Here is a 26,044-nt window from a genome sequence, read left to right on the forward strand (position 1 = left end):
CCATGACCCTTAGGTTTCCGTAAAGGCTCCAGGTTATTCATATTAAAATGTTATCTGTCAGTGGTTTTATTTATGCCACTCCCACCACTTTTACTACATTTCCCACAAATTAGTGTGCTCTTTTCATATTGTAAATATGGACACAATGAAACATAATGCACGAGGAGCCTGTAAAATTCTGTGATCACTGCTTTCTGTAACAGTACCTGTGGTATATTCATATTCAGCAAAAAGAGGCTTTCACAGAGGAAAAATAAAATAAGCAACACAAAGACACCTAGGATTTCCTTTGGAGTATTCCAGCCACATGGGTGGAAAAAGGTCAAGAAGATGGTAGAGGACCCCACATCTTCCCAACAAAAGGCTGTGACTTCACTTCTGCTTTGGGGTCAGAGCTTGACTACAGACCAAAAAGAGGGGCATTTGAATGAAACCATCGGTTGACAATCTGGGTTGCATTTGGCCCCAGGGCTTACCTCAGTGTCAATTTTCTGAGATACAGAATGAGACTGAAACCTACCCATGAAAATTGCCTAATTGGTAGCATTCTCAAGGCCTGTTGGGATTCAAAGAGGACAATTACAGCTAACAAGGGATCAGTGAGCGCCCAGGCCCCAGATTAGGATAATAAGTAGCAAGCATCAGGGAAGACTCCTGTTTTTCTTCTTGGTATCGGGAATAAGCCCTGAAAAATAATTTGGTAAAATTATGAAACGCTTTGCATAATTTTACATTGACATCTAATAGTTTGTATCATAAATTTGACATTTCTGGAAAAATATAAATATTGCTCTTTCAAATATATCCAATGGGATCTAAATGCCATGGAAATTTATTATTCACATCATCATTTAAGAAATACAGATCAGGGGCTTCCTAGGTGGTGCAGTGGTTAAGAATCCACCTGCCAATGCAGGGGACACGGGTTCAATCCCTGCTCCGGGAAGATCCCACATGCCGCAGAGCAACTAATCCCAAGCACTGTAACTATTGAGCCTGCGCTTCAGAGCCCATGAGCCACAACTATTGAGCCCATGTGCCGCAACTACTGAAGCCCACGTGCCTAGAGCCCGTGATCCACAACAAGAGAAGCCATGGCAATGAGAAGCCCGCGCACCACAACAGAGAGTAGCTCCTGCTCACCACAAATAGAGAAAGCCCGCGTGCAGCAACGAAGACCCAACACAGCCAATAAATAAATAAGTAAATAAACAAATAAATTGTTCCAAAGAAAGAAAGAAACACAGATCAGGACCGGCCTCCAGCTGGGCCGGTACCACCATGTTCTCTCGGGTGGGCTTCACGGGACTCTTGGCCTGGACTGTGCAGACGTAATGGATCCAAGTTTGAAATATGGCAACCTTGAAAGATATTACCAGGCAACTAAACTCAATCAAAAAAATCCAGAAAATGACCAAGTCTATGAAAATGGTAGCCGCAGTGAAGTCTGCCCAAGCTGAGAGGGAGCTGAAAGCAGTCCGTGTGAATAGAGTAGGGTCCTTGGCTCTATATGAAAAGGCTGATATTAAGGTGCTGGAAGACAAGTAGAAACACCTCCTCACTGACGTGTCCTCAGACCGAGGGCTTTGTGGTGCTACTCACTCCTCAGTTGCTAAACAGATAAAAAGTGAAGTGGCCCATCTCCCAGCAGCTGGGAAAGAAGTGAAGCATGTTAGAGTTGGTGATAAAATCAGGAGTATAATTCACAGGACTCATTCTAACCAGTTTCTGGTGACATTCAAAGAAGTGGGGAGAAGACCTCCCACCTTTGGGGATGCATCGGTCATTACCCTTGAACTGTTTAATTCTGGATGTGAATTTGATGAAGTGTCTATCATCTTTAACCGATTCAGGTCTGTCATCTCCTACAAGACCGAAGAAAAGCCCATCTTTTCTCTTGATACCATTGCCAGTGCTGAAAGCATGAGTATCTACGGTGATTTTAATGCTGACGTGCTGCAGAATTACCAAGAATACAACCTGGCCAACATCATCTACTGCTCTCTGAAGGAGTCCACCACAAGCGGGCAGAGCGCCCGGATGACAGCCATGGCCAATGCCAGCAAGAACGCTTCCGAGATGATTGACAAATTGACTTTGATGTTCAATAGCACCTGCCAGGCTGTCCTCACCAAGGAGCTGATTGAAATCATCTCCTGTGCTGCGGCTCTGGACTGATGAAAATTGAGTTTCATCCTCAGACAAGAAGTAAAGAAGAATTCAGCCCGCTGACTTTGTTTTTAGCTTACTGCTGTCCTTGTCATAAGAAATTGTTGGTCCATTGTTTATATTACTAAAGACAGCAAGATATTTGTAAATTATCTTACAATAAATGACTCACCATAAGAAAAACAAGAAAGAAACACAGATCATCTTTAACGATTGGATAGTTCATGTGGTTTCTCATTTTCCCTCAAACTCCTATTTCTTTTCCACTTCCTCCTTAGAAATTTATCCTAATATAACTTTTTTATTTTGGATCTTAGTTCCCCTACCAGGGATTGAACCCAGGCCTCTGGCAGTGGAAGTGTGGAGTCTTAACCACTGGACCACCAGGGGATTCCCTAACTTTTTATGCTTGAAAGTTTTCTATTTCTCACCCTTTCATGATACTTTGCAAAAAAAAAAAAAAAGTATAACACCTAGGTGTCCATCAATAGGAGAATGGATGAATGAACTGTGGTATATTTCACACAGTGGAATCCTACTTACAATAGCAAGGAACAAACTATTTATACATGAAAACAATAGGAATGAATCTTAAAAACATAATTTTTATCTAAAAGAATCCAGTCACGAAAGAGCACATATTTTATGACTTCCATTCATATGAAGTTCTAAAACAGGCAAACTACCCTATGGTGAAAGAACATCAGAACAGTGGTTGCCTCTGATGTGGAGTTAGGGGGCAAGGATTGACTAGGAAATGGTGTTGGGGAAATTTCTGGGTGATGGCAAGCCTCTGTATCTTTTTTATATATATAAATTTATTTATTTATTTTAGACTGCATTGGGTCTTTGTTGCTGCACTTGGGTTTTCTCTAGTTGCAGAGATTGGGAGATACTCTTTGTTGCAGTGCACAGGCTTCTCATTGCTGTGGCTTCTCTTGTTGCAGAGCACGGGCTCTAGGCAAGTGGGCTTCAGTAGTTGTGGCACGCAGGCTCAGTGGTTGTGGTGCGTGGGCTTAGTTGCTCGCAGCACGTGGAATCTTCCCGGACCAGGGATCAAACCTGTGTCCCCTGCATTGGCAGGCGGATTCTTAACCACTGCGCCACCAGGGAAGTCCCAAGACTCTGTATCTTGATGGGGGTTTGTGTCACACATGTGTATGTATTGTTGAAAACCGCAGAGTGGTCCACTTAAGATTTGAGCATTTCATTGCATGTTGATCACAAAAAAATAACTGCCAACAAATATTGAATTCTAACATGCTGTGTACTTGGGGTTAAAATATACTGGTGCCTACATTTACTTTGAAACTCATCCGGATTGATAGACGGATAGAAGGAAGGACCTATAGATATGTGATATGGCAAGCTTAGTAAAATAATTCTGGAATCTAGGCAGTGGGTATATGACATTTACTGCAAAATTCCTTCAACTTTTCTGTGTGCTTGAAATTTTTCATTAAAAAATTGGAAAAAATGTATTGAAAGTTCTGTCTTACTGAGATGGGTGTGAATATCTTCAATCAGTTCATATATCCAAGAATATTAATTCTTGTTAGAATTAATGCTAGTTTCAGCATCAACTTCATGCATGTTTTCCTCTTTCAAAAATGTAAGCACTGAGAAATTATGTAAAAAGATGACAGGAAAGAAAATGCTGGAGAGAAAGGCATCTAGCTGAAGAATGAAGAGAATCTGCCCAGCATCAGTGGTGTGGAGAGGAAGGCATGGATTCGGAGACACTGCAGAAGTACAAACAAAGGGACTCACTGCAGACATCAAGATCCAGACTTGAGGACCAAGTGCTTTTAGGGGGAGAAGACAAAGATGTTTCAGAGACACTAAAGCTGACGATTCCATCAGCAAACATAGGGAACACTTTCTAGAGCAGAGACAGAAGTCATCCCTGGACATTTCATCTTAAGTCACCAGAGGAATAACGAGAGGGATAATTCTGAGCTAGAATTCAGAAGTGTGGGTATGAAGTTCAGAGGCGAGTTCAGGGACAAAGAAGTTGATTTGCAGCATGAGTACTTAGCTGATTTCACTGCTCTGGCTACCCAGCCAATGCTCATGCTTTATCTATCAGGAGTCATATTCTTTGAATTTTGGCCAGGATCTTAGGAGTTTGGTACCTTGAAGGAATAGGGGAAAATATGAGATTAAATCATCAAGAAAAATGGGGGAGATTCTAGGACTCTACCTACCGTCAGGATAATTGAGAAAGTGTTGGCAGTGAAGGGGAGGAGAATGAAGGGAATAAACCCTCATTGAAGCCAAGAGAAGGGAGAATTTATCAATGGAGGGTGTGGTCAGACAATCATGTTAAAAGCTGCAGAGGTTAAGGAGGAGTAGGACTGAAATGGGACCACTGTCTGTTATAGAACAGCAGTTATTCTCCACCAGGGCAATTTTGACCCCCATACCTGGGCGGGTGGTGCTAATGGCATCTAGCGGGTAAGGGCCAGGGATGCTGCTAAACATCCTGCAATGCACAGGACAGTCCTTCCCACAGCAAAGAATTTTCTGCCCCAAATGTCAATAGTGCAGAGGTTAAAATCCCTGCTAATACAGCAACTGTAGAATTTTCTGGGATGAGCCCATTTTCAACCATTCGTATCAGAGCATGTGTCTCCAACAGGAGCTTAGAAAATGTGGTCCCCCATGTGGAGGCATCCTGAGGGGAATCATCCCTGTATCTTAGCCAGGGGGATAGACTCTGCTTTCTACCTTGTTTTGGAGCCTGTTTCTCATTGGCTGGTCCCTTCTCCACTCTCATTTTTAAAAATCTTAGACCTTGCTCCTGAATGACTCTTGTACCTCCATGGTCTCCAGGGAACCATGCCCCAACCTGTTTTCTATGTTCACACAAACTCTCTCTCTCTCTCTCTCTCTCTCTCACACACACGTACCATTTTGCACACATTCCCTATCCTTAACACATCATCTTATTTCTCTTCATTTCCCACCAAGTGGTCTGGTTGAAATGACTGAAATGACCTGGGATCACCTCCTACTCCCTGGATGGGTCCAGTTGCTACCACTTCCTACTCTTTCTGCAGAACAGACCAGCTCATCACAGCCCCTTCGAGCTCTCGCTCAGGAGCCCTCTGCGCCCGGCACACTCTAAGGTTTAGAAACTATGTGCCGGCCTTGAATCCGTGATGAGAATTGGAGCTGACAGTTTTCTGGAATACAGACAAAATTTGTCCCTTCTCACCTGGCTTTTTATATCTTCCCCCCCCATAGAACCTTCCCAGTGAATTTCTACATGGGTTAAAATCTACTGGACTGAATTCCATATTCTTCAGTGCAGATTCTTCTCTTTCTTCACTCTTTCCCTGCTTTGGCTATGAGACCAAAGGGTCAAAGAGCAATTAAAAAAATAGGGTAAATACGTTTCATAGCTCTTCCCTCTTGTTAAAGTCCACAGCATCTCTTCATGTCTCCCCTCCCCCATCCACCCTTTCGTACTGGCTGGAAACAGTCCCCTGCATTTTGGCTGCCAAAGTTTGACTTGTTCTGGGCTTGCATTCAGATACTTTCATTCTGAGTTTTCCAGCACTAAACCTGTTTTCTGAGAGGCGTCGGAGGAAGCAAGGGGTTGATGGAAGCAGCTCTGTTCTCTAGCCAATATACATACATATACATAGACTCTGAGTCTCTCCCCTGGCTTAGGAGCCGCGAGATCCAAAAGTTATCACTGAACTTGATGTAATCAATCTGAGCACGGGCAAAACGTACAGGCACAGTTTCTCGGGGATTTTTTTTTTTATGTGACAGTTTAATCGAACTTGTTTCTCTTTCTTTGAAAATGTTCTAGAAAATAAAACAGCAGTAAAAATTGATTTTTCCACACAGTTATTTGATACATCAATCTGTTACTTTCGAGTTCACTTCCTACTCCTCTTGTTGATATTTTGATGAGTGTCTGTTAATCAAAGCAGTAACCATTTAATTTTTAATGATGGATATTTTATCGCCGGTCTCCTAATGGTCAGCTTCAACTTTCAATCTAGTGGATTGTTTATTAAGACATTGGCTCTTTTGACCATTTGTGTATTTTGCTTGTGACTCATTTCTCTAAGGGTCCATTCTTTTAAAATGCCGAAGCACAAGTAAGGACAGTTACATAATCAAATGGTGGTTTGATAACAGGCACCCTGGAATCAGCCATGAAATATGCATTCACGGATCAGATAGCAACAAAGGGAGAGAGGAGACTGAAAAAAAAAAAAAAGGCAGAGCCTGGGGGACCTCTGGGACAGGAACTAAGCATCTAACGTTCATGTCATTGGAGTCCCCGACCTTTGACCAGTGGGATACAGGACACCAGTGGGAGCTGGAGAGTCAATTCTACTCCTTCTTGGAGACTTTCTGCCATGCGGTGGTTTATACCACCTGTCTGAACACATCACACAGGGCAAGCGTTGAGCTGTGCTTCTTATGAAGCTGTAAGCAGCTCAGTATGTCCTCCTTTATAACTACTCCCCCCCCCTTCTCATTCCCGCTGCTGCCAGGAGCTTGCACTCCCCATGAACGTGCTAGCGCAGAAGATTTGATTCTGTTTTCTAGCAAACCTATATCTCTTTATCTTTCTGGAATCCTCTTATTTATGTTTTTTCCCCTAGTTATAGCTTTCGAGTTTTTTTTTTCCCTCTCATAGTTTCCAGTTCTTTGTTTATTCATTTTGTCTTTTGAGCTTTCTTTTGTTCTATTTGTCTTCCATACCACCAAGGTGGATTGTTTTTGTTTTTGTTTTTGTTTTTTTGGTGGGGAGGTGCTGCATTGGGTCTTTGCTGCACGCAGGCTTTCTCTAGTTGTGGTGAGCAGGGGGCTACTCTTCGTGGAGGTGCGTGGACTTCTCAGTGAGGTGGCTTCTCCTGTTGCAGAGCATGGGCTGTAGGCACAGGGGCTTCAGTAGTTGCAGCATGAGGGCTCAGTAGTTGTGGCACATGGGCCCTAAAGAGCTCGGGCTTCAGTAATTGTGGTGCGTTGGCTCAGTAGTTGCTCTGAGGCCTGTGGGATATTCCTGGACCAGGGCTCAAACCTGTGTCCCCTGCATTGGCTGGCGGATTCCTAACCACTGCGCCACAAGGGAAGTCCTCCCAAGTTGGATCTTAACAGTGACTATTTTCTTGTTTAATATTTTAGTTTAAAGTGTTTTTAATTCCAGAAAGTTTATGTATGATTGAATCTTATGTGTTCTTATTACATTTTAATTCAACTTCTTTAACAATTTTATTTCCCTAAAACCTATTATGACTATTCTGATTATTTTTCTGTGGCTACTGTATCTTCGTAAGGTATTCATATTAGTTTCCTATTACTGCTGTAACAAATTACTGCAATTTACTGGCTTAAAATGATATAAATGTATTATCTTACAGTTCTGGATGTCAGAAGTCCTAAAATTAAGATGTCAGCATAACTTTGTTCCTTTTGGAGGTTTTGGAGAAGAATTCACTTCCATGTTTTCTTGAGTTTGTAGAGGCTGCCTGCATTTCTCAAGTGAGTCCTGATCAAGTCTGCATGTGGCTGGGTTTTCTTGAACCTTGGTTCTTGTTCTAGTGGCTGAACACCCCATCCCCACTTAGCACTCAGTTCCAGTGTCTCTTGACCTTTAAGCTTACTTCTGTAGCTTGACAAGCAAGTGTCCCTTTTGCCAGTCCTGTGGCTGCCAGACGTCACTGCTTGTCCATTTGGGTCTTCACATGTCACCCACTCCCGGCTGCTATGCCTCAGTGTCTACCCAACACCCACATACTGTATTTGTCCCTCGGTAGCCGTGGGGAATTGGTTCCAGGGAGCTGCGCAGATAACAAAATCCACGGATGCTCAAGCCCCTTATATAAAATGGCCTAGTATTTGCATATAACCTACACACATCCTCCCCATGCTTTAAATCACCTCTGGATTACTTCTAATACCTAATACAATGTAAGTGCTATGTAACTAGTTGTAATTACAATGTAAATGCTATGTAAATAGTTGACACCAAGTGGCAAATTCATATGTTGCTCTTTGGAACTTTCTGGAATTTCCCCTGCCCCCCATCCAAGTTTGGCTGAATCCCCGGTTGGTTGAATCTACAGATGTAGAACCTGGAAATACAGAGGGCTGACTGTATTTTTCTGGATTTCCTAAGTGCTAAGCACTGCCCTGTTCACTGTCAGTCACAGTCCTCTCAGCAGGTGATGTGCTGCCTACGTGTGGGTCCCTCCCTCCATGCATCTTTCTTCACCCCATGAGCATGTGTTGACTCCTGGTGCAGACCCCTCCTGGGCTGTCCCACCCTGTCTACTCTGTCCCCAAGCTCCTGTTCTGATAGAAAGGATGTGGAATTCACAGACTTCCCAGCAGGGCAGCTCCTTGGAGGTGGGGACCTCATTTTGCATACGCTCAACTGTATTAAACTCCTAGCTGTTCTGAAAAAAAAAAAAAAAAAAAAAAAAAATCTGATTTTGTTCAACCATGTTAAACTCCTAGTTGTTATGGAAAAAAAAAATCTGATTTTCACATTCTCATTTTACCTCTAAAATATGTAATTTCATTACACTCCCCTTCACAAATGGCTCTTCTATAGCTCATTACCCACAAGATTTTGTTCTCTTATAAAAATATGTCAGGAAGATTTGAGAGTCTGAAACTGTGATGAAAACCCCGTGTTGGCCTGAGCATATGAAGAGAGTGGTGGGGAACATTTTCTTCCAGCTGTCCTCAGACGGCGGCCGTAGAGTCTTCAGCACGTTCTTTTTACAGTTTTTGTGACGCATTTCCTCACTTGTAACACAGAAATCCTAATGTAGTATCAGCCAACCGTAAGGGAGTGTTATGAGAATTCCGGCCATATGGTGATTAAAACTTTATTTCATGTATGATTTCAACCTTATGTATTTATAATACAATACTTGAGGGTTTGACTATCATATTATTTTTGGCTCCTCTTGTTGTGACTAGAAGCTGTGAATTATAGAGACCGTTGATGGAAAATCACTCTCTGCACAGCACCCTGGACTGCAGTGTCCGCAAAAGGCAACGTTTTGGCTGCAGAGACTGAATGATTTCATAACCAACCTGTGATCCGAGTTCCCGCCCCTTCACATCTGAAAGCGCATTGGCACAAAGGGGAGAAAAGTCGCTTTTTTGTTCGCATGTTTTCATGTCATAGCTCCTCTTCCAGGTCTCCTGGTCGGAAAGCTATTTCTGCACAGGAAGGTTATTGCTCCTGGAAGAATCCTTCATGGTCCTATGATGTAGCCTCTCTCCCACTGCAGAAATCCCATCTACAAAATTGAGAGATGACCTGCCCAGCATTAATTAACTCATGTATGTATTTATTGAGCACCTACGGTGTGCTAGACATTGCGTCAGGCCTCGCACATTGGCAGACCCTGAGATAAAGATTCAAGTGCAAGTAGTTTATGTGAGAGAGAGTCCCAGGGAACACTGGACATGGTGGATGTGAGAGGAGAAGGGAAGGAAGACAGTGAAGGGTCATTATCAAGCGAGTTACCACTGTGGGCAAAGAGAGCTCAATCCCAAAAGCGAACTCTGAAAACCGTTAATTAAAACTCAGAATTAACCTAACCGAGGAGCAAGGGGATGGGTATTTATCCACCAATTCTCCATTGGTTCAGGGTGCTTTCAGGGGAATTAACCCCCAGTATTTCCGACTTCCCCGTACTCCAGCACAGTGTGTTCCCAGGTTGAGAAAAAACCTTCAGGTGGAGATTTTCAAGGTCAGCTGTAAGTAGCTGGACTCTGGAAGGAAATGCCAAGGGGTTTGGGGTGAAAGACACCAATAACATCTGCTACGCTCAGGGAAGATGGATTCATACCTGTGATTCAAAGGAGGGAACAGGACATTCACTCCTTGAACGCATTAGTGTCCAAGGCAGGCGGGGTACAGGTGAACAGGGGGAAACACTGGCGTGATGGAGGTGACAAGTCTGAGGGAACAGTGTGCAAAACCTGAGTCAAATCGGGGTGAGGATGAGCAGTGAGAAGAGCAACGGCTCCAGACGACCTCAGGCCACGACTAGTCATCAGGGGTCCAAATGGAAGAGCTCGTCAGAAAGGACGTGGAAACACCAGCCTTCCCACGGTTGATGGAGACGCTGTTCCCCGGGGGAGAAAAACCCAACACAGTGCAAACCTTGGGCAAAGAGGTTAGAAGGAAGCAGGTAAGCAGGGCAGGGCTGCCAGCGTCTCTCTTCCATCCCCGGGGAGAGCTAGTAGAAAAGCCAGGCAGAAGGGCCAGCAGGGTGGCTAAGCAGGAGTGGGGAGAGTGCAAGGTTGGACCACAGTGCTTTCACCAGGCCTGGCTCTGTTTAACACCAGTTACTTAGGCCAATGTAAGGGATGCCAAGACGGGCCTAAGCCCACTTGCTTGTGGAAAGGAGCAATTAATATCCAGCTGGACTATCAGTTGTTTGGGGCGTGGGATGTGGCAGGGCTGAGCCTGTAGAAAGTCAGAAGTCATTCAGGGGAGCTGCTGGGTGCTGGGATAGATGGGGGTGACTCTCCAAGGTAAGGTAGCTTGAAGAGAAGCACCCTACTTGTTAGGATGTTTTTCTCTGGATTGGACTGAAATCTACCTCCCTTGAACTTTTCCTTGGCCCCTTTGGAATTTCTTGATCAGTCCCAAGAAAGCTTTTGTCAACATAACATGGCCTTGTCCATGGCTACCAATAAAAGCTCCCCTTTGGGTAGGTGTTTGTGCTTTGTGAGATATTAGGGAGGTTATGATAAAAATGTGGTGACTAATGTCCCCTCCCCTGGTTTCAGCTAGACTCCTTTTTTTTTTTCTTTTTCTTAAAAAATATTTATGTATTTAGGCTGTGCTGGGTCTTAGTTGCAGTGCGCAGGATCTTCGTTGCAGGATGCGGAATCTTTTAATTGTGGCTACGGGTACCTGGGATCTAGTACCCTGACCAGGAATTGAACCCGGGCCCCCTGCATTGGGAGTCTGGAGTCTTATGCACTGAACCACCAGGGAAGTCCCCTCAGCTGGACTGTTCAACTCCTGATATTTCCAGGGAAAGCGCCTCTGCCATGGACATATGTAAGGTCTGTAGTGCTTTACTGCCAAGCTCCTCATTCCTGATCTTCTACGTCCCATCTCAGGCTCTCAATCCAAGTCACCATCTGAAATGGCAATGTCTTTCTCCTTTCCCTCTGGTCTGCCTTCACAGACCCGCCCCTGAGAGTTCCCCCATTGTGATGCCCATCCTCTTACAGAGTGTAACATGTACTCAGCAATTGTTCAGGTTACCTCACATTGAAAGAAACGTATTTTGCTACCCTATGAACCTGCCTGATTGACCAAAAAGAGCTTTAATTCATTTTTTGTTATCTGAAACTTAAAGCAAAAGGAACGTCGAGACTGAAATGCTCTACATGTTAGATGACAAAGCACGCAACAACATATAGCTATCATCTCATTCAATCCAAACCAAAAGGGGAAAAAGCACAATAAAGCAACTGTCATTGTTTTAGCCAAAGCAGCATCTTTAAGAATGAGTAACAGTGGTGCGCACATACTGGCAAATCTGCTTGTGGTCACTTTGCAAATTTGTATAAGTGATACTCTTACATCCTAATTAGGATTTGAAACATTGCTGCTTTTACAACTGAAACAAGCCTTTTATTGCTTACTCTGCTTGATATAGTACCACTCAACCGCAGACAAGAGACAGCTAGATTAATTTACAAATTGTAAAAGGGAATTTAAAAGTTTGTCTAAAAGAGCTTGTGTCTTTTGAGCTGAACATTTTCTATTTCATTTTAATTGCATGTTTATGGATTTCTGAGAAATTAAAAATGATGTGTCCTCATTACAGCAGGCACCCACACCAAAGACAGAGAAAGAATAAGCCACACCAAAGGCAGAGAAAGAGCGAGAATGAAAATTCCACCGCAAAGAACTCAGGGGGAAGGATAGGATTATTTTTCTTGCCCAACCGAAAAAGAGTCAGAAGAAATGGGCTCTTTCAGTACAGAGCATAATCTTTTCCTTTTCAATTCACACGTGGTTGTCCCCAACTCTCGTTCATTTTGCTCGAATTTTTAATAATGTTTAATATCTCAGCAATGAATTTTCAATCATAATCGCCGTTGACAATGTAGTTTAAAATTTTAAACCTGGAGAATTTACACACACACACACACACACACACACACACACACACACACTCTCTCTCTCTCTCTATCTCTCTCTCCAAGTTTGTGTATATACATACATATTTTTTTTTTAAATAAATGCTTTCTTTTCCTTAATATTATTGACCCTGAATCTGACTCTATATGTATCTAATGAGAATATATTGCTGTTACAAATGATCCTTTTTTTTTTTCCGGTTTCAACTTTTTAATCAACTCAGTGAAAGACATCCTAAACACTTCATGAAACACAACAGAATATTTTTTTCTTCCAGTATTAAAAAAAATGACATACACAAATATCTTTAAGAAACTTCTATATAATCAAGGCAGAGATCTGGAGTAAAAAACACCTCTAAGTAATCATGTCCTTGAGTTCTTATAGTTACAGTCGGAAATTGCTTCTAATCACGATGAAACATTGTGTACAGGTTTTTAAAATGTTCCTAGATGCACATTATTAAAAAAAAAATTAGTCCGGCCAAACATTTTTTGCCAGAACCAATAATCCTGAGAGCCTGAACTAAACAACTGGTAAAAAAAGGAAAAAATATTCAGACTCTACAAATGTCTCAGAATTTGCCTTTAAATGGAAAAAAAATTTTAAAAAAACACACGGAACTTTCTGAAAGGTCTTTAATAAGCTACCTTGGGAGCGCAATTGAAAAAGAGGTTGCTATAACTAGAACAGATGTTTCAGTGCAGCTCCAAAAATCTTTATAAATACAGCCATTTGGAGGGATGGTCCTGGGTCAGAAGAAGTTTTATTCCTTGTGTATCTACATTAGGTGTGCATGCCTCATCTCAGTTGTCATAATTGTCCCTGTAATTTCCTCCTGAGTAGCGCGCATAACCACCCTGGCTTCTGCCGCCATAATCTCTGGACCTTCCATATCCATATCCATATCCTCCAGGTCGACTGTCATACCGACCACTTCCATAGCCCTGGTCCCCACCACCTCTAGAGTAGCTGCGACCACGCGCATAGGACCCGAAGGCACCCCCTCTTGTTCCCCGGGCCGACTTGCCCGCGTGGTCTACACGGATCTGACGACCATTCAGAGACTCACCATTCATGGCTCTCATGGCATCTGAGGCATGCTCTGGATTGGTGAAGGTGATGAAGCCAAAACCCCGGGATCGCTGAGTCTCCCGGTCCTTGACAACGACCACCTCAGAAATAGGTCCGAAGCTGCTGAAGTGGTCTTCCAGAGCCTGTTCATCAGTGTTGAAGTTGAGCCCTCCCACGAAGAGCTTCCCTTCTTCAGAGGACATGGCAGTAAATTCAAGTCCTGGAAATTAAGAAGTAAAAAGGCGGAAGAGACAGCTACCGCCAAGAAGCCGAGCGACTGGGTTCTTTTTCCATTTTTATTGGGAACTCCATTTCCATTAATTCCCATTCTACCAAAAAAGGAACCATTTTTAAAGTGAGGTTAAAAGTATTTTTTCTTTTCTTTTGTTCTTAATAACTGACATAAAAGTAGGTTATGTCCTACTTCTAGGAAAGAGCCTGTGCGTGCTGAGGAATACATGAAGGGAAGTTGTACTTTAAAAAAGTCATTTGTCATTCTCTATTTTCTAAAATATTGAAAATATTAAAGCTGAAATCATCCCTATGTGCGATTTTGCTTCTTTTAGAGTAGAGAAATGTGGATTTATGATGAAACCTAAACCCTACACAAAAGTTAGTGACAATTTTAAAAGAAAAATAAGTTATTCAAAAAATAAACAGTGAACAGTGGTAGATCTATAAATGAGGTCAAAAGAGAAAGAATACGAAACATTTGTTGCTGATATTCCTTTAAAGCTTATAGTAAAAATTTCCAGATTAAGTAGGTCAAAATTAAAAAAACTTGCTTTCTGAACTTTCATTGACAGATAGAAGGAAAAGAGATCAGAAATTTCAGTAAACCATTCTTACATCATAAATTTTCTCATTGTTTTTGAGTAAGGTAAGATTTTTTTTTTTACCTTCACAAACACTGTCAAAGAAATTTTGTTTAGATTTTCTGAAGCAGGAGTTTAGACTGACATTTCTGGAATTGAAGCCTGGAATGGAATCATTATAGAGGTTGATATAATAGATGCAAGAATGTTAATTGCATCTATTAACTCTAAATGCCTCCCAGGCATCACTGTCTTAATTCTTCCAAACAATCCTATAAAGCAGGTATTATAATCCCTACTTTACAGATAAGGAAAGGTGAGTCTTAAAGAGATTAAACAACTTGCAGAAAGTGGAACTGGGATTCAAGCAGAGATCTGCCTGTCTCCAAGCAGAGGTCTGCCTGTCTCCAAACTAAAGTACCAAGTGACTCCCATGTAGGGTTAAACAAGGTGATAAAATGGCAAACAGGATGGGGGAAATAGGATCAAAGATGGGGCTTTTTCCTCTGAGGTATTAATGAATGAATTTTTGAGTCAAAATTTGAAGTAGGTGATAAGGCAGGAACTGAAGTAAATTGCTAGGTTAGGATTCAACTTAGGGCTGGCATTGGAGTTAGGATTTTATCTAGAGTTTTGAGGTGGGGATGGCTTTTACCTTTGTGATTGAGTTTAGATTCAGAGTGGCACTTGCATTAAGTACTGCAAAGGGATTGGAACACAGCAGTGTTAACTAAACTTCCTGGGAATTGTTAGAGCTATAGATTCCTGGTCCCTCTCAGCCCTGCTGAATCTGTCTCCCAGGGACAGCGACACCATTTACAAAGGAGCCCAGGAGGGTCTGATCATCAGGAAAGCAGAGAAATGGGCACTGGTCACAACTTTGCTTCCCACTGGAGAGCGCTTTATCAATGCTGATGCCTGGGCCTCACCCCTCAATTAAACCATAGTTCAAGGAGGGGGACAGGTTATTATGTTTTAAAAGTTCCCCACGTGATTCCAATGGGAAGCCAGGGTTGCCATCACAGATGGATGGTTAGAGATGAGTAGAGAGAATTTCTATCTATTCTGGATTCATAAAGCTCTTTAGTGAACCTCTTCTATGACAATTTTTGCATACTGCTTGATTTATATATATTTGCATGCTTTTTAAAAAATACATATAATAACACTGTAGCCTTGAAGGGGAGAGACACTAACTTTACCACCCACGTATGAGTACTTAGCACTGTGATGCTGAATAAATATATATTTGCCCTGTGCATATAGGCATTTAAAAGACATCCTTGGCAGCTCTGCACGAGGATAAGAAATATGCCATGTACATTACATGCAAATTAACCCAGTGCAGGGACTTCCTCTCTATTTGTTTCATGAATTATGAAGATTCACTCAATGTTAAACAGTTTATTCATTGACTGGAGTCTAGGGAGCCTTGGCCCTACAGGTCCTACCTCATCTTCCAGGTCCACATCTCATCCATTTCCTGGCACCAGCCCTCTCTGAGCAGTGCCTGCCTTACCTCTCCTGAATGTAGGCTGGCCTTTAGTTACTTGCTTGATCAGTAGAAGATGGCCTATGGGGACAGCCAGTGCTAGGTCATAAGAATTCTTGCAGCTGTGTTCTGGAGTTCTGGGAACATTCTTGGAGCCCTGAACTGCCATGTAAGGAGTCCAGCTACCCTGAGACCACCACGCTCAAGAGAATACGTGATGAGTTCCTGAAAACATGTGAAGAGAGAGATGCCTGGCCAACCCCAGAAGCACCTCTAGACAAGAGTAACGTCAAAAGACTTAAAGCCCTCTTTAATCCACCAAAGCACAAGATACGAAAATATCACTACAATATGCCCTCTCTATAGCATAAATAACATAAAATTTAAGTGATTTATAACAAAATAATATGTTTCAATATTTTAACGCCTCAAGCAAAGCACAAAATAGGCAGAAAGAAGAATGCATGTGTATGAAGAATCACTGGAGAATATAAAATTACAAATGCAGGCCCAAATGGGTGTGTTGAACTGGCAACCCAAATGCCACCAGCAATACTGCCTTTGGTATTTTTTTAAAAAATAAGTTTATTTATTTATTTATTTATTTATTTATTTTTATTGGCTGCGTTGGGTCTTTGTTGCTGCACACAGGCTCTCTGTAGTTGTGGAGAGCGGGGGCTACTGTTCATTGTGGAGCACAGGCTTCTTATTTTGGTGGCTTCTCTTGTTGTGGAGCACTGGCTCTAGGCATATGGGCTTCAGTAGTTGCAGAGCGTGGCTCAGTAGTTGTGGCTCACGGGCTTAGTTGCTCTGTGGCATGTGGGATCTTCCTGGACCAGGGATTGAACCTGTGTACCCTGCATTTGCAGGCAGATTCTTAACCAGAGTGCCATTAAGCAAGCCCCCTTTGGTGATTTTTGAAGATAATAAACACATTTTTGTATAGGTCTAAACAAAATCAAATGCAATATCTCCCGATTTTACCTGTTATGCACATTCTTGAAACATTTAGTGTAAATCAAAGGAGTATAAAAACTGCCTTGTGTTTAGGAATTCTGGTCCTGGATAAATGGGAGCAGATGGATTGGGAAAGAAGACCAGAATGTGAACTACCACCAAACTGCAAGTGTTTCCTAATTTTGCCCTCTCTGGTATGCTCCATACTTGGACTCAAGGTCGTCTGAAACCTAGAATTGGACCCCATTCGTGGTCAGAAAGAGCTTCAGGAAAGGTTCTTTAGTTCGGCTGAAGCAGCTGGAAAGAGGACTCCTAGTAGAGTCTAGGGGGAAACACTGGAAGAGAGAGGCCAAGACCACGTGCAGGGGAGAAAAAAAAAAGAGAGAGAGATGAAAGATGAACACTGGGGGCAGTAATAGAGTAGTAGAGCTGACGGAACCTTAACAATCCTTTTATTTTTACAATTGAGGACAATGTGACTCGGGAAGTCTTCCCCTAAATTGCGTAGTGTCTGATGTCTGCTAGGTCACGTTGGCAAAAGCAGTTTGTTCATCTCTCTCCAGAGACTGTTCAGGACCTTGACTCTGAAGACTTAAGATTGAAGCTTAACAAGACAATTAGGATTCTTCCATGAGCAGACAGCTTATTGAAACTATCACTTCCTGGCATTGAGAGTGTAATTCTATTTTGCATTTGCTAAAAACTGTAATCATGAGGTGTTGATAATGCACCTGACAGTTTGGATGTCGCCTTATTTTAAAGCCTGCAGGCTCCTGAATCTTCAGTTCACTTGTGAGATCAAAGACACGTGGAAGAATAGAGATCAAATGCAGGGCACCTGAGGTTGTATTTTTATTTTCATTGGTCCCTATACGAGGGTGAATCTGATTGAACCTGGTGTACCCCCCAAAAAAAAAAAAAAAAAAAAAAAAAAATTATCCGTGCTCTGGCTGTAGCTTTAACAGAGGTTTTAATATAACCAGAGTGTGGATAATTTTTGACTCACCCTCGTATATTCTTTCTTTGTATGAACTAAAGGAAGGGTCCATGGTTGGACAGCTCCGGGTCAGCATAGACCTGACCTGAGGCTCAGCACCCTGAGAGGAGGAGAGAAATTCAGCAGCTGCTAAAGGAGGGCCTGAGGAGGAGAAACGCTTCCATCAGGCTAATGAAACCTGTCAGCACCAGCAGGGCCCCAGAGCACCATCCCAGGATGCAAGAGGGGCGGAACAGCGGCCAACAGAGGAGCAGGAGGGGCCCGGAGGAGACAGAATTCTTCACTAGGAGAAAGCAGCAGGCAGTCATGAAACCAAATAAAATTAAAATATGGTACAACAATTGGCAAACTGCTGACCTGATTTTCTGGACTTGACCTGCTTCTAGGGTATAGCTTCTTTGGGGTTGGTGGCAAAAGCAGGTTTGCCTCAATCTCTGTCCTCTGTCCCCTTTCCAAGGCCTTAGCAGGGGCCCTAACAATGTGTTCATATGGTCTTAGGGGTTTTTTGGTTTTGTTTTTATTAATTAAAAAATACAGAAACATTTTTGAAAAGTTGAAAAAAGTTACCACAGATCTAACAACTCAGAGATAATCACTGTTAACATTTTGGTAAACACCCTTCATACACACATGAAGACAACTCTCTCTTCAAATACACGTACATTGATGTATTCAGTTTTACATACAGTATATGTTACTCTGTAACCTACCTGTCTCACTTGTTGGGACATCTTTCTAAGCAAATAAAGATCATCTTTGCTTTTCTTTTCTTCCAGTTTTATTGAAATGTAATTGGTATACAGCACCTTATAAGTTTAAGGTGCACAGTATATTATCTGACTTGCATACCTCATGAAATGGTTGTCACAATAAGCTTAGTGGACATCCATATCTCACATAGATACAGAATTATGGTCTTAAGTTTGTAAAAATTTGTCGAAGTAGGATATTTTAACTGCAGTCCGTTAAGCCCACTGTGTCTTTCCATCTCAACCTCCTTCATGGGCAGTTTTCAGATTTGCTAAGGGAGGGTTGAGTTAGGAATACACAATACTAACTGCAATTGAGAAAGAAGTTTGAGAACATTTTAACAAAAATACATGAGAAACTATAAACTCCTATTTAGACATATATAAAGGGTAGCTTATTTTATATTCTTTAAATTCATTTATTAAAAAATTAAGAGAAAATTCAGGTAAAAATTACTGGAATATGAAACAAAACAGTTAAGTGATTATGTCAATAGAAGTTATTCTCACATGAAGAAGGAAAGCATAACACAAACTTTCAGATCATACAAAAACCAATCATTCACTATGAGGAAGGGACATTCTATCAGGTGAAATAAATGGGATTTGGATTGTTTGAAAATCCAATTAATGAAGAGTTGTGAATCATATGAACTCATTGGAAAAGAATTTAAAATTCTTACATATTAAATATGAAATGTTGACATTCATAAGGAGAATATAAAACTCTTAATCCTCCAATATACTGAGGACTTTCATGACAAACTGGCCATTGAATATTGTCAATTTGAAGACATTGACACAAAAAATACTTAAAATTCTCTGAAGTCTTACAGCTCATCTATGAAACTTGTTTGCTTTCTCCAAGTTTGATGAAATCCAAGAGAGTTACAAGACATTACTAACAACTAGTTGCAAAGTTGAAAGATGTTATCGATAATAAAAAAAAATTTCAATTAAGGATGCTCAAGGAAAGACTGAATTTTCTTTCTATACTCAGTATAAAAAATAGTATAAAGTCATTGTCTTTTGAAGAGAGAATGTAGGCAGACAAATATTGGAGGAAAAAAAGTATTTCAGAGATGCATGAGGAAGTTAGAAACACTGTCATGTTTCTGGATTTTGTAATGTTTGTAGTATTTAGTAGCTTTTAAAAATTGTAATTTGTGTGATTTTTCTTATACTAAATATCCACTTTCGTACCCAATTTAATATTTATAACTTTGTATTATTTTTCTAAAAGAGGGCCTCTTGAAATTCTATAAGCTTTATATCGATTATAAATTTTTAAATTGTGGTAAAATGTACATGACATAAAATTTACCATCTTAACCATTTTAAAATGTACAGATCAGTGGTATTAAGAATATTTACGTGGTCGTATAGCCATCACCACCTTTCACTTTCAGAACTCTTTTCATCTTTCCAAACTGAAACTCTGTACCCATTAAACACTAACTCCCTATTCCTCCCTCTACCCAGCCCCAGGCAACCATCCTACTTTCTGTCTCTATGAATCTTGACTACTCTACATATCTCATTAAGTGGAATTTTACAGCATTTGTCTCTTTGTGACTATCTTACTTCACTTAAAATAACGTCCTCAATGTTCATCCGTGTTGTTGTATGTGTCAGAATTTCCTTCCCTTTTAAGGCTTAATAATATTCCTTTGCATGTATATACCACATTCTGTTCATCCCTTCAGTTGGACACTTGGGTTGTTTCCACCTCTTGACTGTTGTAAATAATACTGCTATGAACACGGGTGTACAAATATCGCTTCCAAATCCTGCTCTCAATTCTTTTGGATGTATGCCCAGGTGTGGAATTACTGGATATGGTAGTTCTCTTTTTAATTTTCTAGGAAACACCATAATGTTTTCCAGAGTGTGGAAGCAGCTGCAGTACTCCACCAACAGTGCAATTTCTCCACATCCTTGCCAATACTTTTTATTTTCTCTTTTTTGGATAATAGCCATCTGAATGGGTGTGAAGCCCTTAATATATTTTTAAGTCATGACTGGGATTTGGTTTTGCTGGGTAAGCTTTTACACAGGATCGCTGTATCAGTTCTCCTCTTATGGCCACGTCCATGGTCATGGTTAGCATACAGCTTAGCCTTTGAGCGTTGCTGCTCAGTGCTTCTGTATAGCATCGGTTTCTCCTTTTCTCTCTCTTGAAGTCCTTGTATCAGTTTTTTCAAACTTACTTTTGGGTGATCACAGATCCCATCTTTTGAGGTTTATTGTTTATTTCTGTTTAAGAGTTTACTGCATATATATACATTTCTACCCCATTAGTCAAGAGGATGTGTTCTGCTTACTTGTTCATTCTACCATCTGTTGGAAAATTTTAGGGCTGGCCCGTATCATTCCCATATATACTCAGTGGTTATGCTCCTTCTGTGTTTGGTTGATGTTAAAGCTGGTACTGCTGGTACTACAGGACCTGCTGCTAAAACACTGAAAACTATGTCCTTACTGGCTGATCAATAGCCACTACCTTGCAACTCTGAGCCTCTCCCTGCCACCTTGGGATCATCTAAAGGGTTATGGCTGATGGTGAAGGGGGCCTCCAGCCTGAGCTAAGAAGGGCCCTGGGGCTCTTGAAATTCTTTTTGCATAAGAGACCATGCAGGCTCATTTTCCATTGGGCTCTGCAAATTCTGTAGGCAGTCCTGAACAGATCGTGTAGATTATGGCAAATTACATAGTCAGTCCTCAACAGAATCATTGCTCTTTTAGACACTGGACCTTTTTGCCAAGTGGAAAGGGGATTATGCCCTAAGGTTTCCACCAGGAACAATGCAGGGAGGCCACGCCAGCCCTCTTTGTGCTAACCACAGATTCTCTTTGGCCCTGCTCCTCCACCATTCATCCTGGCCCACATTCTTCTGGAGCCCAAGCCTGGAAAAAGACGTTTAGAGATCAACATTTTTCTGCTATGAGAAGTTTTATATTTTTAAGAGGCATAACCCTTTTCCAAGCTCATTTTTTTACCCCCGATTCTCATTTCTTTCACTGTCGACCGTATCCCCTCATCTGTTTAAACTCTATATTTTTATTCTTATTGCTATATTTCCTAGAAAAATTGTGTAAATTTTGCTAAATAAATCTTTTCCAAAGGAAAATGACTTTTGGGTCATATTTCAGCTAGTTAATTTTAACCAGGTAGACATTTTAAAAATCGTGCAGAATTCTGTCTAATTTCTGATGTATTGGCTCATTGAAAAGCCTTACCTACAATGGAAATAACTGAGGAGAAAGTTCTAGTTACTTCCTCTGATATGTTCTTGATACACAAGTCCCATTTGAGCATGTTTGGAGAGATAAGTTATCTAGGAGTACATCTCTATTTGTGTTTCTACACCCCACCTGTGACGTCAACTTCAACTCATTTATCTTGCAGGAATATTGTGGGAATTCATTTGATAAGGTCAGAATGATTTCAACATCAGCACTTTTAAACCAAAGTATTATGATTATGCATCACTGTGATTATATATGATCATTATTAGATTATATCTAGTATAGCAATAATAGGTTGTTGCAATTCAATGATATTAAAGACAATTTTCACTCCACGTCAGTCGCCAGCTCTCTTTTATTAAATGATGACATGACAAGCTTAGACTTTGTAATACCAACTGCTGCAAAGAATATTAACGCAATTCTGGACTACACGTTACAGAACAAAAAATGAGATGAACAAACATCATTTGCTTTTTTGGCATCAATCAACCTTTGTAGATTATGAACGACGTTCACAAATTAGAGCGAAACTGCTGGTGATGCGCCGTTAAAAGAGAGGGAAAATCTGAGGCTAATTCAAAAAGAGAGAGAACTTGGTGATGAAATATCTCCTTAGCCCTGGGGTGGCGAGTTTCATCTCGCAATCTGGACCCTCTCTGGGTGCATAGTAAACAGCTCTGACAACAATTTCTTGAAACATTTTGTGATTATTTAATAGTTAATAATTACTGATCGCTTATTACAGGACAGATTCTGTGTTGATGTTTTTCAAATATTATCATGCACACCTAATGTGCCCCAGGTCCTCTCTACTGCAGCGGTTGTAAACACTGGTCACAAGGCAGCCTCCAGGCAGAGCAACCAGTTCCAGCTCCAAGTTCTCTGAGAAGCTGCCTGTGGCTCATCCACATCAAGTTAGTTGCTCCTTGGGGCATCCCAAGTAGCACAGTGGTTAAGAATCTGCCTGCCAATGCAGAGGACACGGGTTCGGTCCCTGGGCTGGGGAGATTCCACATGCCAAGGAGCAGCTAAGCCCATGCGCCACAACTACTGAGCCTGCACACTAGCGCCTTCGAGCCACAACTAATGAGCCCACGCTCCACAACTACTGAAGCCCAAGTGCCCAGAGCCCGTGCTCTGCAACAAGAGAAGCCACCACAATGAGAAGCCCGCACACCGCAATGAAGAGTAGCCCCCACTTGCCACAACTAGAGAAAGCCCATGTGCAGCAATGAAGACCCAATGCAGCCAATAAATATAAATTAAAAAAAAAAAATGAGTTGCTCCTCCATTGTAGTCCCACCTTCCGTATCCATTGGATCACAGTTATATTTATGGAGCTGTCTTCTCCACTAGACTGTGAGTAGCTTTTCAGAAGTGTGGAGTGTTGTTTTTTATGAATAAATTAATAGATGTAGCTACAGTTATCTCTGGTTGGATTGTTGCCACCTACCTGGTTTAGCTCCTTCCATTCTCTTTCCCAAAACCCTAGTCTATTCCCAACGTAGCTGTAACTAACAAGCCCCAAACCTGGGTGGTTTAGCACAATGGAAGTTTTTTTCTTTTTCTTTTTCTTTCTTTCTCTTTCTTTCTTTCTTTCTTTCTTTCTTTCTTTCTTTCTTTCTTTCTTTCTTTCTTTCTTTCTTTCTTTTCTTTCTTTCTTTCTTCCTTTCTTCCTTTCTTTCTTTCTTCTTTTTCTTTATTCCTCTCCTCCTCTCTTCCTTTCCTTTCTTTCCTTTCTTCCTCTCTTCCTTTCTTCCTTTCTTTTCTTTTTAAAATATTTATTTATTTGGTTGCATTGGGTCTTTAGTTGCAGCAGGTGGGCTCCTTAGTTGTAGCATGAGAACTCAGTTAAGGTATGCATGTGGGCTCTAGTTCCATGACCAGGGATCCAACCTGGGACTCCTGTATCAGGAGCACAGAGTCTTAATCACTGCGCCACCAGGGAAGTCCCCAAAGTTTCTCTCTTGTTCACACCAAGTCCAGTATGGAAGCTCCTGGTCAGGAAGCAATCCTTAGAGCTCTCCTCTAAGCCATGACTTAGGGATCCAGGTTCCTTCCATCCTGAATGCCTCCATCGTCAACTTATGGTTTTCATGGTGGCTGTAGGAAAGGGAAGAGAAAGCATGAAGGCTCACACAGGGATTTTTATGGCCAGGCTTGGAAATGGTGTAGGTCACTTTGACCCACTTCCATGGACTAGAATCCAGTTACACAACCTGGAAGGCTGGAAAATGCAGTCTTCCTGTGTGCTTCAGAAGAGGAAACTGAACTGGTTCACATCTAACGGTATCACTCAAAACCCTCCAGTGGCTTCCCAGCTGACTCAGAGGTGAAACCCAAAGTCCTTGCAGTGGCCTCTAAAGTGTCATCTAGTCTGCTCGCCCTCTAGGTCTTATGCTCTAGCTTCTCACCCTCTGACTGCACATTACCTCACTCTGCTCCAGCCACACTGGCTTCAGCTCCTGTCCAGGCCCTGCACTTCTGTTCTCTTTGCTTGGGATGTTCTTCCTGTAGACTTTGTATGGCTGGTTTACTCTTTTCCTGCCTCAGGTCTGCCTCAGTAGCTCCTGTCTCATTGAGAACTTCCCTGGCCACACGACTTACATTTCAACCCACCACGCCCCCAGTATGTCATAGTTTCTCTCTTGCTTTATTTATTATCTCAGCTTTTACCTCCATCAAAATGCTCTCTCTTTTGCTTATTTGACTTCCATGTTGTTTGTCTCCTGCACCAGAATGTAAGCTCCACAAGGGCAGACGTTTTGATCTTTAAAAAATCATGCTATATTTTCAGTACTTAGAGTTGTACCTAGTGCACAGTGGACGCTCAATAAATATTTGTTGACTGAATAAATTTGTGTTAATTAACAAAAGATGGGGATAAATTTAGTGTTCTACAGAGATAGGTATTTCCTAATGCTATCTCTAATTATCATTTTAAGGACCTTCCATACACGAAAGACACTATAAAGAGCAACCAGTTTGTATTTTGATGTTAGAAAATGACAGATCATTCTAAATAATTTAAGCAACATTTCACTGACTGAGAAAAGAGTAAGAAGTCAGAAGAAGATAAAAGGAAAAAATCTGAACCAAGAAATCCCACATGGTCGCCCCTTTTGCTGATCCCAGATTACTTACTTAAAAAAAAAAAACAATCTTTGTAAGTCAATGGAATCATTTTACTAACAATCACTTACAGTCTGCTTGTATATCATAGCTTAGCTATTCCTTCACCTTGATAAATTTTCATTTGTTCTGAAGGGGTGTTGCTGCAGCTGGGTTTTTCCTTCTACTTGCTGAATGGCAGGAGTATTGAGATCAGGGTGTCAAGGCAAGCGAGGTTATCACTTGCATCTGCCTGTAGTTCTGCAGAGAAGAGAACAGATTAGCACAGAAGCTGGGTTATGACACTGGCAACTCAGCAACTGTGTTGCTCCTTTTGTACCCTCATGGTGCAGCACAATGAGGGAAGAATTTGTGGTGTTAGAATTTTATAAAGAGAGAAACCACTGTAGGTGCCAGAGCTGTCGTTGAGTTGACTGTTAGGTAAGCTACCATGTTGAATACAACTATTTTATAGTAGTGTGGTTTAAAACATTAAAAAATACAAGTTATAAGAGAAAAATATTTGCTCACATGTTCTGTCAGAGTCACACCCACTGCACTTACCATCATAACTGAGGTCACTTTACACAACCAGCTTGATATAAATATGAGGGTGAGTCAAAAATTATCCGCATGCCAGTTATATTAAAACTTCTATAAATTCTACAGCCAGAGTGCGGGTAATTGTTAACTCACCCTCGTATTTGGTTAAAAAATGGACGCTGTCTGGGCATTTTGATAAATGTGACTCTAGTAATCGGACCGGTCTGTGCAAGGTTCTTTTCCTTGTCTCCTATGTAAAATATCTGTATTTTTCCATTTAATAGATAGGAATTCCTTTTCGCTCTTTCTCTCTTCTGTCTTCCTTAGTATGTTCCCATGTTTTATCCTTTGCATTCTTAGACAGAATGGACCCAAACTCACAATTTTGATTGTCTTTGAAGAACTAGGAGGCTTTGTGTCTCACTAAATGCCAGTATGTAAGAAGCTGTGAAGGAAGCGGTAACCTGCAGCTTCGATATTTACTGGTGTTTCCAGTCTTAGACTGTCCGCAACCTAGAATGATGAGCATAGGTGGGGAATACACCCAGGTCCCCCCGCTCTGTGGGCTTCCCTCAGCAGCCAGCCCAGCCCCAGAAGGTCAGAAAGGGAACAAGTCCATTCTAGTGAAATTCTTCTTTACCATCAACCACTCCTGGTAACACGGGTTACAGCAAATTTGGAAGAGCTAATAGTGAACTCTGGCTCTCCTTTTCTTCTGAGTTT

At 41.5% G+C, this 26,044-nt stretch overlaps 1 protein-coding gene and 1 pseudogene across 1 annotated transcript; one reads left to right on the forward strand and one right to left on the reverse strand.

Annotated features, from left to right (window-relative positions):
• Positions 1 to 1,281: 1,281 nt before the first annotated feature.
• Positions 1,282 to 2,178, forward strand: LOC130835977 (ATP synthase subunit gamma, mitochondrial-like; annotated as a pseudogene).
• Positions 2,179 to 12,531: 10,353 nt separating this feature from the next.
• Positions 12,532 to 13,630, reverse strand: LOC130835761 (RNA-binding protein 3-like). Its single transcript, XM_057707592.1, has one exon. It carries the CDS (start codon positions 13,606 to 13,608, stop codon positions 13,138 to 13,140), a length of 471 nt encoding a protein of 156 aa, XP_057563575.1. The 5' UTR covers positions 13,609 to 13,630; the 3' UTR covers positions 12,532 to 13,137.
• Between the last annotated feature and the right edge of the window lie 12,414 nt (positions 13,631 to 26,044).

The sequence above is a fragment of the Hippopotamus amphibius genome, chromosome 14 (assembly GCF_030028045.1).
Source record: "Hippopotamus amphibius kiboko isolate mHipAmp2 chromosome 14, mHipAmp2.hap2, whole genome shotgun sequence".
Taxonomy (NCBI): domain Eukaryota; kingdom Metazoa; phylum Chordata; class Mammalia; order Artiodactyla; family Hippopotamidae; genus Hippopotamus; species Hippopotamus amphibius.

Excerpts from the sequence above, each read along its gene's own strand:
- LOC130835761 (XM_057707592.1), bottom strand. The coding sequence starts at position 13,608 with ATGTCCTCTGAAGAAGGGAAGCTCTTCGTGGGAGGGCTCAACTTCAAC.